The sequence below is a fragment of the Dermacentor silvarum genome, chromosome 1, assembly GCF_013339745.2.
Source record: "Dermacentor silvarum isolate Dsil-2018 chromosome 1, BIME_Dsil_1.4, whole genome shotgun sequence".
NCBI lineage: Eukaryota > Metazoa > Arthropoda > Arachnida > Ixodida > Ixodidae > Dermacentor > Dermacentor silvarum.
Genome location: NC_051154.1, coordinates 168,091,799 through 168,106,884, shown reverse-complemented (window position 1 = coordinate 168,106,884; position 15,086 = coordinate 168,091,799). Strand labels below are relative to the sequence as shown.

General features: G+C 46.3%; 1 protein-coding gene across 1 annotated transcript in view; it reads right to left on the bottom strand.

Annotated features, from left to right (window-relative positions):
• The window catches only part of LOC119434487 (nose resistant to fluoxetine protein 6), a 74,328-nt gene that overhangs the window by 28,987 nt on the left and 30,255 nt on the right, over positions 1–15,086 (bottom strand). The window contains exons 2-6 of the mRNA XM_037701666.2: positions 13,035–13,246; positions 9,724–9,838; positions 8,133–8,220; positions 7,577–7,677; positions 300–479 (exon numbers count right to left, since the gene is read on the bottom strand). Of these exons, the coding sequence (XP_037557594.1) occupies positions 300–479; positions 7,577–7,677; positions 8,133–8,220; positions 9,724–9,838; positions 13,035–13,246 (696 nt within the window). The remainder of the gene's footprint in view (positions 1–299; positions 480–7,576; positions 7,678–8,132; positions 8,221–9,723; positions 9,839–13,034; positions 13,247–15,086) is intronic.

Sequence of the window (15,086 nt, the reverse complement as noted above, 5' to 3'; positions counted from 1 at the left end):
AAGCGAAGACTTTTTTGCATTCCGCCCCCATCGGAATGCGGCCGAGCTCAGTGGCTGTGGCACTGGGTTACTCAGCTACCGCGGGAGTAATTGACGTATTTGTTCTGCGAAGAGCTATACATAGGGGATGGCGCACAATTTTTAATTCGCTCATTCATGTTTTAATTACTGATTTTAGGCCATACCCATGCAACGCAGAGTTCAACCCAAGTAAAATTTAACAAAATTATGCACAAAAATGCCCACTATATTTTTTTTTCAGTATTTTTGCGGCAGATAATGTTCAAGGAAAGTGATACCAGTGGATGTTGGGTCCGCGATGAGGAAAGCATGGCCTAGCATAACCCACGTTGAGCTGTAGAACCGAAGCCCATGCACAAACATCAGCTTTGAGTCAGCGGGGTCGCTTGGGTCCGTCTTGAGCAATTTCTCGGTGTTAGAAATGATCGAGAAACCCAATACGATGTTTTGCAGGTTACCTGTTATTTAACAAGGAAGACAGAAATAACCGAATGTAAAGGGCACTCTTAAGACAAGAAAGGCGACGAACAGAATTCTCATTGCTTTGAATATGAAGAGGGTCACAGCAAAAAAAAAAAAAAAAAAAAAGAAAAAAAAAAAAAAAAACCTTGTGTTTCTCGGACGTAACAGATATACTAAGGTCATTTCAGTTTATTCATGCGTGTTTTGTATATCAAATATTCCCCGGTCTTTTCCGCAACCATCCACATCAAATTCAAATTCAGTCTGATGTTGGCTGTGCTTGGAGTGTCTCGTATAGCATGCTTGTAATCGGTCCGCTAGAGCAGTGTGTTTCGGATGGATTTGTCGACGTTAAACTGCCTAAAACAGATGATATAGAAGCCAACATAGTGGGTCACACAGCACAATTCTGTACATCATTAAGTTTGCTTAGTACAGATAATTATTAGTCCGCTTCACGAAAAACCTTAAATAGTGACCATGAAGTCAACATTTGGTCGGAAACAAGAGTCGTTATTGTAGTAGTTGTTGTTGTTGATGATGATGTTGATGACGATGACGACGACGACGACGACGATGATGATGATATATGCGGTTTGTTGGCGCAAGGGCCAGGGATAACGAAAGAGCGCCAAGAAATGGTATGAAGTAGTCCATGACGTGGTTGGAAACAAGAGTTCCTCAGAAGCTTCAGGACGAACCGAGATACTTCCATAATAAGTGGGGAGGTGCCTTAGCTGTCACGCGATAATAAACATGCGGGAACCGTCTTCACTTCCTTCAACCAAGCAGAACCATCTGCTTTTGTGCACCATTTTGGCAGAATCTCATATACAGGACGTTTTAGTCAACTTGTGCTAAGCCTAAGTAAAACAACAAAAGCAAGCGCACGGTTCGCCGATGGGGCAAATTCACTCTCCCCTTGAGCAAGTAAGAGTGCTTTTGCGATGAGCCTAATTAACTAATTGACAACCTGTTGTGCTTTAAAGGATCGATTTAGGCGCAAGGCTTCAAATGGAGAAGTTGTGGAGCGTTAGAAAAATGAAATTAATTTATGTCCACGAAGGCAGATGCTTTCTGAGCACTAAAGTAAGCACGTGATATCTTCGAAATGAACTAATCGACTACGAAATTGCGTGCAGTGACACAAGTGCCCCCTAACTAGTTGTAAATGAAGGATGTCTATTGCGCGCAGACTGGACGTATATGAATAGGCCACTAGCGAAACGTTCATTCCGAGGCGATGGCGGCGAACGTCGTCTGGTATGCTTTGCCATCCGCCCGCGCAATATGCTCGTTCTTTACGCAGTATTTCAATAGTGTGAACACTGACACAGACTCAAACGTTATCGCATGCGGTTGTCAGGCAAATTCAAAAAATTTGGGGCCAATGCAATTGTCCTGCGTCCATCGCCGTCACTTACGAGACCCGTCCATACGTCTGCATGCAGCAGTGATCATAATACCTTCGAAGCGTGTTTGCGGATGTGAACGTCGATTCGCACAAGCAGCTCGTCACGTATATATATATATATATATATATATATATATATATATATATTCTAATGCAAACACAGGGCATGAGAGCAGCAGGAAGCGTTCGCAGCGTGTCTCAACCAGAGCAGCTCAGCCAATCTCGAGCTCGCGCTTCCCGGATGACTGACGATGTGGCTGCAGCGCCGAGCATTCGTCTTCACTACAATCACCCCCCATCAGAAAAGGAGCCATCCTGGCGACTCATGGTGAACATGGAATCATGGGGTCGTAATACGGCTTCAGGCGTTGTACGTGGACAGTTTCACGACCACGACAGTGTTGGTCCGTAGGTGGCGTGACAGGCTCGACAATATAGTTCACAGGCGATGTCTGCGCTACAACACGGTAGGGTTCTTGATATTTGGATACAAGCTTGGATGAGAGGTCAGCAGGAACGGCAGGAACCCAAAGCCACACAAGGGACTCCGGAAGAAAGTCACAATGCGGGTGATCATCGTCACGTCGAGATTTTTGTTGCCATTGGTCGACGGCTGTGAAGGAACGGGCGAGTTGACGGCATTCCTCGGCGCGGCGGGCAACTTCAGAGATGGGTGTACATTCGTATGAATCGGGTCTGTATGGAAGAATGGTGTCGAGGGTAGTCGAAGGTTCGCGGCCATACAAGAGGAAGAATGGGGAAAAGTTTGTGGTCGCCTGTGGTGCAGTGTTGTAGACGAACGTGATGAATGGCAGAATGAGGTCCCAATCAGTGTGATCAGAGGCGACGTATTTGGAGAGCATGTCGCCAAAGGTGCGGTTAAATCTTTCCGTCAGACCACTATAGTTTGAGGATGGTAGGCGGTGGTGGTGCGATGAACGATGCGGCATTCACTAAGGAGCGCGTTTACGACTTCGGAGAGGAACACACGTCCTCTATCGCTCAAAAGTTCGCGAGGTGCACCGTGACGGAGAATAAAGTTTTTCAGTAGAAAGGATGCGATATCACGAGCTGTGGCAGCAGGCAGAGCGGCTGTTTCTGCGTATCGCGTCAAGTGGTCGATGGCGACGACTATCCAGCGGTTTCCGGAAGCCGTGCTCGGAAGGGGTCCATACAGGTCAATCCCAATGCGATCGAAGGGCCTGGCAGGACACGGGATTTGCTGGAGTGGACCAGGGACATGCTGAGCAGGAACCTTGAGGCATTGGCACTAAAGGCACGACCGAATGTACTTGCACACAAAGGTGTACATGCCACGCCAATAAAACCTGGACCGAAGCCCTGGTGGAAAGCCCTAAAGGCATGACACGAAATTCATATAGGCCATCTGGTGTTACAAAGGCCGTTTTAGGTTGGTCTTCGGGTGCCATGGGGACTTGCCAATAGCCGCTACTAAGTCGATAGAAGAGAAGAACTCCGTGCCTTGGAGACAGTCAAGGGCGTCGTCAATTCTTGGAAGAAGGCAAACATCTTAACGAGTTATTTTGTTAAGACGACAGTAATCGACACAGAATCGAATCGATCCGTCCTTCTTCTTAACAAGAACAACGGGAGATGCCCAGGGGCTATCCGAAGGCTGAATGACGCTGCGCTTCAGCTTGTCAGCTACTTGGTCGTCGATGACACGGCGCTCTGTCGCGGATACACGATATGGTCTTTTTCGCAGTGGCGCACTGGTACCTGTGTCAATGCGATGACAAACAGTTGATGTGCGGCCCAAGGGAACATGCTGGCAGTCAAAAGACGAATGGAACTTGTCGAGAAGGCGTAGAAGCTGGGTGCGTTTGGAAACAGTCAACGTGTCGGCGATGGAGCTATGCAAAACATCGGGCGAATTCGGCTCCTGCGCGGGGTTACAGGTCATTCCGGCGACCTCATGAGTGGCGATGGAACCAGTTGGCATGTCAATGATGGCATCAGGGTCGACACACTGGACACGGCCAACGCACTACCCACGAAGCAAAGTGAGAGGACAGGACAATTGGTTGGAGACGAGCAGTCTGCTGATGCCGGCATGAACGTCCAAAACAGCGAAAGGCAGCGGGGAACATTTGCGACGAGCGAAAATGGCGGATGGCGTAAAAAGTGCGCTGGCATCAGCAACAATGTTGCATGACACTGTGGCAACGGTAAAAGAGTGCGGTGGAATTGTAACGTCTTCGGCAACAAAAACTTTATCTTCAGGTTCACGAGCGTCAAGAAGCGGGGCGTCGCACAGCATTTGAAATTCCACTTCAGCACGAGAACAGTCGATGACGGCCTTATTAGCGGTAAGGAAGTCCCAGCCCAAAATAAGATCGTAGGAACAAGAACACAGCACCAAAAATTCGACCATGTAGAGGAGGCCATTGATCACAACACGAGCAGTACACGCAGCTGCAGGCGTGATGCGGTCTGCGCTGGCAGTACGAAGGGATACGTTTGACAGTGGTGTCGTAATTTTCCTGAGCAAACGTCAAAGTGTGGCACTAATAACTGAAACTGCGGCACCAGTGTCAACGAGGGCGAGTGCAGCGACGCTGTCCACATATAAATCAATAACATTAGTCGGAGAAGGGAGAGGCCTTGGTCTGTTCGTGGGTGACGCAGTTCTCGCCTCTTGAACTGCGGCGATTAGTTTTCGCGTTCCGGCGTAGAAGGACGATTACGCATCGGCGAGAGCGAGCGACGTCGGGGCGATGGAGAACGGCGGTCAACAAGAGGGCGGTGGTCCGAGTAATAAGACATCTAGCCAGGGTTCTGAGGCACGGAGGACGACGGGTATGGTGAAACGTATGATTCGGTGTCGAAGCTACGGTGGTAGGTTGTTGGGCGGCTACGGCAAAATCGTGCAATGTGGCCAGGTAGACCACACGCAAAACATATTGGGCGGTTGTCAGGAGTGCGCCATTGTCCACTGCTGTGTGGGTACCGCGGCTGAACGAAGTGAGGAGCTGGACAAAGTGGCACGGCTGATGGGAACGGCACAAAGGTCTGAGGTGGTGGCCGTGGGAGAGCCTCGGCATAGCTAAGAGGTGCAGTCACATCGGTAAAGGCAACGGGAGTCGGCACCGGTGTAGTCTCGCGGGCAGAAGGGAGAGCTGCGCTAACTTGCTCGTGGATGACCTGGCGAAGGTTGGCCTGCAAAGGCGAGTGTGGTGACGTGGCTGAGGACAGCAGCGAAAACTGGTAGCGACCTAAGCATGGACGAACTCTTTAATCTGGCAAAGCAGGGAGTCCATGTCAGTTGCCACGGCTACGCTCGCGAGGCTTTCATCAGACACAGGTGGGCGCCGTGTGAAAGACGCTGCCTGCAGAGCTCGTCGAAACTCTGGCAAAGCTCAATAACCTGAGAAATTGTGTCAGGGCTTTTTGACAGCAGCATATGAAAGGCATAGTCGGAAATGCCCTTCATGATGGGACGTACCTTGTCCACCTCCGCCATCGTCAGGTTGACACGCCGGCAGAGATTGATGATGTCCTTTATGTAGCTGGTGGACGTTTCACCAGTTTGCTGGGATCGGCTACGTAGGCTTTGTTCAGCGCGAAGCTTGCGCACGCCAGGGCGGCCGAAAACGTCTGTGATGCCGGTTTTGAAGCGAGCCCACGTGCGGAGATTGGCTTCGTGGTTTCGAAACCACAGCTTGGCGACGCCCGACAGATAGAACATCGCGTTGTTCAGCTTGAGGGTGTCGTCCCTTTTGTTAGCGTTGCTGGCGTGTTCATACCATTCCAACCAATTTTCAACGTCTTTCTCATCGGTGCCGCTGAAGATGTCAGAATCCCGCTGACGCTGGGAACCGGCACATACGATGGCTGGAGTAACCGGTGGGTATGTCGGGCTGGGGTCGTCAGGCATGACGGACGGCAGAGTTCGGGTGCGTAATTCCAGGTTGGGGGAAACCACAGCAGCTCCCTCAGAATCTAATGTGAACACAGGACAAGAGAGCAGCAGGCAGCGTTCGCAGCGTGTCTCAAAGCAGCTCAGGCAATCTCGAGCTCGCGCTTCCCGGATGACTAGTGATGTGGCTGCAGCGCCGGGCATTCGTCTTCACTACAATATATATATATATATATATATATATATATATATATATACAGGTCAGAAGGTATGCCCACAATAGCTATCCTAAACTAGCTAAACAGACCGTTAGCATACTTCTTTTCAACTTTCGCATTAAATGTTCTGCCTTATAGCCGGTAGTTAAAAGCTTAAGTAATATTTGTTAATAACCCTATTAGCCTGAATGCAAAAAAATGGTCTAAGTAGCTCAGAGAATAGTGAACAGCACTTTCCGTTCGCATAGTGCACACATGCATTCGTTTTTTTTTATTTTATTTTTTTTTGTATGAGATGGCCTAAATTGCGCGTCACAATGAACGCGTGTACCGTCGTCGCGCTGGAGTGCAAACCGACACCGCAAACATAACAAGACGATTTCCATAGGATGGAAGCTACCTTGCTACGTTGACTTGCATCAAGGCCTTCGTCAGAAATGCGCCATTCAGGCTGTATACCATGGCCCATTTGTTGTAGGATTGCCCGGCTCATTCAGAGGTATGATCACGGCTTACAGCCAAGTTCCCACACACAAGCCGAAAAGCATTGGAGAGTGTAACCTGCAGCTTAGAAAGAATAAATGCGCCAAGCCAGGATGGCTGTATGTAATTCTGTCAACGATGCCAGCGCGGACACAGGTAACTGCCATTTTCGGCGTGGGGAAAATCACCGAGAAATGTAAACAAAATGTCGTCCCTGATGGCATTAAGCCAACAGCAAACATCTTTTTTTACCTTTTCTTTTCTTGTACGACCTGGATAAAGAAAGCTTAAAGCAAAGTGTACTATTCTCGTGTTTTAGAGCAGTGCATCTGTTCGGCATTTAGTATAAGAAACGAAAGCATTAGAAACTTCACTGGAAGGCTCAATGCATTTTCATACTGCACTTTTATTAGTGTCTTTCTGAACTCATGGCTGTTGTACGGATTCTAAGAAACGCAACAATCGTGTGTTTTTTTCTCCTTTATTTGCCTTAGAAGGATGAAGTTATGGAGTGGCAAGGGCCGACACGGAGGGTAATATCCAAAAAAGTTGCAAAGCTAGTTTTCTTTCCAGGTATAGGTGCACATTTATGTTACTTTTTAATGCGACAGTATACCGAGGTTAGCAGTTGTTGCCGTTTGCCGTTAAATAAATCGCTTGAGCTTTTTCCGGTCAGATTGCGACGATAGCCCAGCAGGAGTGTAGCCACTGTAAATGCTCGACAATGAATTTGAGCTGCTTGCTCCACTTTAAAGAATTCGAGGTCATTGGAAAGGTCTTCCTCCTGCAGTGGATGTAAGTGGGCTGTTGATGCTTGTGCTGCTGATGATGAAAGATTTGGTCACAATAAAGAAACCAAAATGAAGAAGTTAACCGAAATTCTGCGCTTTTGTTAGCTTTATTGTTTAAATTAAGACTCCGTAACTGCGGCGGTAGCTTTCCGTATGAATCTATAGAGTTCAAGTTTCTCGCAATGCAATACGGCGTGGAATAAAAGAAAATCAGGTAGTCATTATAAGACACGGATGTAGGAATGAAAGGCTGATGCTGTCTCATCAAGTGATCTTGCAGGGAAGCAACATGACTTTTATCACAGACCTTTCTCTTTCCCGTGCATTCTTTTCTTGAGAACAGTCCGTAACGCAACATCAGCCATTGTGCCAGACACTACCAGAACTGCAACAGTGGCCAGCGTGTACCTAAATGGCGGGGGAAAGAAAATAGTATGCGCATTAGCCGCAGTGCACTGATGTTCATTTATATTTATGAGGTGCGCTATCTAAATCACATGATTATACTGATACTGTCAGCTGGTGCTTCTCACAGCCTAAAAACGCGCATTTCTTGTTTTCAAGTTATACTGGAAATTAGTTCAAAAATACAGGTGTTTTTTTCTGGTAAATTACCTTCAGATTTAAAAGGCCACTGCCTTCCATTTTTGGCCAGATGAAGAACATTTGCTACATTTTCAGACAGACAAAAGTTAGGTAGCACCAACGCATAAGCACTCATTGGCTACCCGGCTGATAAGATCTCGCAAAGATCAATGTTCAACTTACTAAATTTTACCGTAACTCTACTAGACCACAGGCGGAACATTAATGAGAGTAAATTCTGTTTCGGGCAACACTGCGTACACACACGCACAACTCACAATATGCCGGCCTGCCAGCCAAGGACCTTGGTTTCGCCCTCAGCCTTACAGCCTCGTACGCGCGCCTTCATTCCAATTTTCTTGCCGACTGCAAAGAAAATGACACGTCAGAGAAGCGCTCATTCCTGGAAGCACCGGGAGTGCACAAGGAAAGTGTCAACAACAAAATAATATAGCGAACAGATGAGAAGGGATGTTATTGTCGTAGAACGCTACCTATACCGAGCACGTTTGCAGCGCTTTCCACGATTGCGAAACATGGCTCCACCGACAACGCTTGGCAAAATTGTCCCTTGTTAGCCTAGTTTTCGTCCCTTTCTAGTTATTTTAATCACGCTGTAAGACGCAATTACTGGGTTGAACTTCCGCGTCGTATATAACACCGTTTCGCAACACCTGCTGCCGGAATGAAGGGCCGCAAGCCGTTTATGCCCTCGGCTAATCCCACATTACCTCGCTGCCGTTTAAGCGACAGCGCCGACCAGTTATTCCGTGAAACGGATGCCTTTCTTGGTATCAGGGTTTCCCGCCTTCCTTTAAGACTGCGTGTCGTATCTTGTACTCGGTTTCAATCCGTGAGTTTTCGCGAGTGTGTTACAGCGGATTTCACCGTTTCCTTTCTTTATTCTTTCTTTATTTCAGCTGCCGTGTATGTTAACCTTTGAAATACCCTCGCATAAATAAAAGTCTAAAAACCCATTTTTTAAGCCATTACTTTATTTCGTTCAACAATTTATCGTTATGTAGAGACCGGCGACAAAATTGTTGCCGCCATTTCGAATATTATAAATAAATAAATAAATAAATAAATAAATAAATAAATAAATAAATAAATAAATAAATAAATAAATAAATAAATAAATAAATAAATAAATTTACCTTTGTAGAACGCAAAGGCAAACATTTCATTATAAGATCTCAAAATTATTATCTTGCGGACACATAAGTGCCCATCTGACTCCAATCTACTTTGCTGTTGTCTGGGTTGGGTAAACAGTGCACAGAAAGCGTTAAGGAAATGATTCTGCCCTACTAGGAGTGCTTCACGAGCGGGTGTTTGACTAGAGCGCATAGACAGCCGGTTTGTTTGATTAAGAATATATGCACCATAACACCATTATTTTTGTCTGATTTCACCTCACTACTTTTGAAATGTCGTATCAAGTTATGAATAATTACAAAATTTCTGCACAGTGCCGGTTTCTGTATGTGAAAATATACTCATACGCAAACTCTGTATGCAATTAATTGCTGCGACCAGCAGGACAAAAAAAAAAAAAAAAAAACACGTCGCTATTTTTCAAGACTATTTCCTAGTTTCGTGCGTTCCTTACGGCTTCGTTTTCTCCAGACAAGAAAAGTTCAGGTTCGGTCATTCGTCATCAGTTGTACAGATGCCTTCAGAGCTGTACCTACAGTTTGAACAACGGTTATCCCTGGCGTTTACACGAATTTAAACCTAACTTCATGTCATGAAGTATTAGTTATTTTAAGACGAACTAGGTCGTGAATGAAAACATAAATCGTGGCTACATAAAACTTCAATAGCTTGGTATTCTTTCTTGAAGGCGGTGAATACAGCTCAGCGTACGTGTGTTGATGATGTACGCAAGGTCCTCTGCAGAACAGGTGGACGGAATGCATGCTGACTGCCGGACGCCATGGGCCATCTTGTTTTTAATCCAATTCAGCGGGTTCCTGTAGTCCTGCGCCGTGAGGAAAAAAAAAGACTTAGTTTAAGTCTAGGGTAGAATTAGTAACGAGGTCGTTGTGATTCTTGTTTACCATAGCTAGGAAGTGCTGTCTTCGCGACAGTAAGATAAAAATGCCAGACTAGGTTATTCACGAGAATAGATCGTAGAAGCGTGCATGTCGGGCCGCACTCGTACGTGCCAGAAAATGAGTCTACCTCGGCAAGGAAGAACTCACCATCTGAGTGACTTGGCGACCAGCTACTAGAATACGTAATATTTAAATGCAGCACTTAGAAGACTAACGAGCACAGCACGTCCAACGCCTCATTTGCATGCCACTTAAGCAACAATCTGCATCTGTCATCAACCTAAAGTGGGAACAAAGAGAGAAAAAAACTAGTTAGTATTTATTTTTTGTTTTTAACTGTTCGTAAAGTAAAACTCTTCCGGATACAGCTCATATCAGGCCCATAAAAAATGCAGAAAGTGGATGGTAGTAAAGACTCGAAGTTTCTAAGTCTGACGTTCTGTAGTGGTGAGGGCTCACTATGGAAACGTTCGCCTCACTTGACCAGAAAAGCGAGACTCGGGATGCCTTTCCGAGCAGCTACGATTTAATTGAAACATCAAACCTTCTTTCTCAATACCATATATAATTAAAAAAAACGATATAAAACTTACTTGCGTAAACAACACTATCAAGAGTCTGTTTCGTTGGTGTAGTCTATAAGAAGTTGATGATTACTGGCAGTCTTGGGATGCGTATTTATATTGCTGAATGACGCAATTACAAATAACTCTCGATATGTAATGGAAATCAGCACCAATGACCGTTCATAGGCAAATATCCTTTTTCTTTACTTATAACGCCACTATAACTTTACGCCTGCGCCCATGTTAAGCATAAAAAGGAGATTATCACACTTTGTTCATAACTTATTTATGTACAGAGTAAAATAAACTAAAGCAGGCGCAGTTTGCAACAAAATAGCTATAATTTATTTAGCAAAAGGGTCAGATGAGGCGTAGCACCTTGGCGCACGTGATGAGGAAGGGCGTATACAACTAAAATCCCTGGGGCATGGAAGCGCTTGTAAGGTAACACCGGACTGCTTTGCAACACTACGGGTGCCAATGTGCACAGAAGCTTGCAGCAGGCAACCCCCGGCAAGGCAGGCATTGTGACTTCGCAAGGCGGCATTTTTCCTTCCGCAGCCTGTGACTAGAGGAAAAAGGAAACGAGAACCCAAATATCTGTGCCACCTCAATATGTGGTGTTGCTCGTAAGCGAATTCTATATAGCTGTCCTTCAGGGAAAAAAAAGAAAAAAAAAAACTTCTTCCAGTTCGAGGATCATTAAGGAGCCTTCAGGTTGGAGGAGCTCCAAGAACATGCGCGCCCACCTGGCAATGGGGGCAGCACACGCAAGCTGGTGAATAAAATAAACCCAAGCCGTCATTGCGAACGGGGTGCTTTCCTTTGACAATTATGTCGATAATTGCCTACCATGTGCTGAGTCGCGAACAGCCTCCTCGTTTGCCTCTTTGTTTTATGACAGACGCAGACAGAAAAGAAAAAAAAAGAAAAGAAGAAAGGAGACAACAAAAAGTGGAACTAAAGGAGTCCTGCAGGTCGCGTGATCTGGCGGATTTCGTGATGGCACTATTCGGCAAACTATAGTCATGGCCGCCGATAGCGAACCGTAGCCGGCGGGGACCTGCAAGTTGGATAACGACCGTGCAGCGCCGTTTAATGAGGGGTGAAGGAGGGGGGGAGGGGCGCCTGCTGGCAGTCACGCGGCCCAATAGGGCCAAGTAACACCATCCATCTCGTGCAGGCAGGCACACGTGCCATTATCCTGAAAGGCGAAGAAAGAATGAGAGGCTCGCATTTTGCTTCGCTGCTGAAGTGTTTACTCCGAATGCATTTCGCAGGTGCCCAAGAATAGTCGTCTGCATTTCGGACGGTGAGCACTCCGAAGGGTGTATCTGCATTTCGTCAGCATATGAGCGAGCACGAGTATGCGGCTCCGTTTGCTCGTGTCTGTGCAGCCCAGTTCAGGAATGTGCACTAGAGCGCAACATCCAAACCGTGCAACTCGTCTTTCTTACGATCTTTCTTTTACGTACATTTACCCGCGTTGACTTAGGCCACATATGGCCTACAACACTGTAGTGCAGCAATGTTACACCTTGGGATCATGCACGAAGGCCGAGCTCATTAGAAGGCTGCAAGGGCACCATCTGCATTTCCTCGGAACTTACGAAACCGATCGCGGGAAGTAGATACAGTGAAGCCGTAGTTATACAGCAGCCTCGAAAGCCACCGGAAAACCAAGCGCCGACCTCGGGATACGCAAGGTTACAGGACATGTTAACAGCTCGTGTCGTCTGAACTGCGTGCACAAAACGAAAGTCTATAGTATGCGCGCGGAAGCTCCTTGGGTGGCATTGCTTCTTCACATGACGTAACTACGATTACACCATTTGTGCTAACGGTACATAATCACGTCATGCGCTTCATGTTAATTATGATAATTGTTTGTATAACGTTTGGCATGCAAAGCGCGGACGTGGTGTTCGCTCCAAAGTGCGCTTGCGCGGTCAGGTGAGCACATGCCTCCGTTACTCGCATTGTCCGGTACCCTGTGCAACGGCTCCTTATCAACGACCACACACTCAGCGCCGTTGCTTCAGCCATCGGGATGGCAGGCGAAGACAGCCACTCGTCACCCCACGTGTGTTACCATCTACAGCGGCACCGTCTTTCGCTGCACGATGAGAGGTGTGGGCGTGGTTGCTCGCGCCCAGAAGCCAAGTTTCACTAGCTTGCTCCGACAGAGATAGCGAATACAGTGCATAGCAAATGCGAAGGACGAACACAGACACCTTGGTATTTTCGTTATAATGAAGATGAAAAAAGGATATCGGTCATCTAGGGGTTAAAGGAGCGAAGAGGCTGCTCATTCAGTCCAGGGGAATATCGATGCATGGCATGACGGATGATACTCGTTGATGCCAGCAAAGCTTGGAAGCTGGGCTCCCGAGTATGCTATCTAACGTTCCCTCGGCCAATGGCATTTGTGTAGAGCTCTGCGCGAAATATTTTCCAATTCGAACAAGCGTTTTGGCTCCCCGAAGATTTCCACCGAGACCGCCTGCTACTTCACTACGCGGTGGTCGCCGCAGGCCGCGGTAAAGGCACTGACCCTGAGATATCCCTTCTCCTGGAACCTGGCCACCATTTTGGTGACGAAGGTGTTGTTCTTGAAGTTCATATAGACGGTGCAGAAACGGCCGGTGAAGTCTCGCTCGCCGTACATGTTGTCGACGGTGGTGGCGAGGCACTCGTCGAAATTGCCCAAGTCTCCGAGTGTGCCCATCAGCAGACCTGACGCCACTTTGCCCGAGGCGTCCAGCACTGCGCGGGAGGAACGAGAAGGACACATGCATACACGTATGGGCGCAATTCTCTGGTGACAAATATACCAGGTGATCTTGGGTATTAGAAGCTGACGTATATAGATCTTCTGCGGCCGACTGCGCGACTCTGTCGCAGCTGAATTACATGAAGAGGGAGAACTTGCACCCCAAATCACAGTGCGATGTTAGATGATTAACATTTTCACTAATAAACTATTTATAGTAATTTAAGATCAGATAAAAAATATATTTAATAAGGGTTAGCAATTGATCAAGCCCCTCAGTCCAGATGCTCGCTGGCCGCTCTCATCACTGGCGATTCGATGTAACCGGCCAGACACCTTTGATCGCCAACTGATATTGCCTGAGCCAGCCACTCACAGATGCCGAGGGCAGGCTGAGCTTGGTTTCGGAGGTTGGTGATGAAGTCCGGGGTACACAATTCTGTAAATTATGTGCTGTAAGGGTTCCCCTTGCAGTTTTTGCGCTTTGGTGGGCGATCCGTTGACAGTACGCCTATAAAATGGTTCCTCAATGACGTTAATAAAGTATTCGTTAGCGCTTGCCTGATACTTGCCTGAATTGCGAATGGTAAGCTGAGAAGTATTGAAGTCCATATCTAGCTAACAAAAATTCTGTGCTTAGCAACAGTTTCCACCAATATGCCCTCCATATAAGGGGCGAAATTTCTTGATGTTCCAGTTGATGTGATGCTCGTCTTAAATTCCGCAGCGGCGACATGTCGCCTAATATGAATAATAGAAAGTTAATTAATTAAACTACGTTAATTAGTTAACATTGTACTTCAATTTATCGTGCAAGTATGTTCGCCTATTTATATAATCCAGCTGTGACATACAACACAACACTCGCGCACACACGCCCACGCACACACGTTATAGTGCTACCGTCTTTGGACATTTGTTTGCAGTTCGCCCCTATGCACTCTGAGCACCATGCATTATTGCAACGTTTCGTGTAGTTGCTCAGCAAATTACATGTTTCCAGCGCCAAGAATAATATTAAAGTTTTTGTTATTGAAGTAATTATATACGGGGTGCTCATTCTTATGTATTCGGGAATTTATAAAGATCGCCTGTGACAGATAGGATAATTCTTGTCCTTAAACTGGATCATTCGAAGTGGCGCACTTTACTAGCACAAAAAATCGAAACACATATTCAATCAAGTAACAAGAACTCACTAATTAACTTCTTAAATAATTACCTTACAGCACATATTGCAATTTACGAATTGGAGCGGGTGAGCTTGCTAGAGGTATCCACTTGAAATGAAGCTCCAGGATGACATCGGTTTCAAGATATTATTTCCCAAAGTGTGGCACGAAATACATGGGCGTTCCAGTTACTTTCGCGCTTCAATGCATAAAAGAACGTTGTGTTAAAGAAGTAAGTGGAAAAGCAATGTATTTTTACAGCGTGTTTGATGGCGCATATCCCCAAACTGGTGTCATATTGGAAATTTATTCCAAGTGGATACGCCTTGCAAACTCACCGGCTAGAATTTGTAAATTGCGAAATGTGCCGTAAGGTTATTAATTAAGAAGTTAATTAGTGATTTTTCTGATTAGTTGCATAGGTGTTTCGATTTAGCGTGCAGGTAATGTTCTCCTGTCTTCATAATCCAGCTCAAGAACTAAAATTATGTTATCTTCAACAGTTAGCATGCACCATCTGTATTTTGGCGTTGTAGCCAAAATTATTATTTAAAAAAACGGAACAAACAGTCGAAGACAGAGGCTAGAACATCTATCCGGCCTTAGAACAGGGACACAAACCAGCACAAAACTCATACGTGCACAATGAGAAAGGGACGTT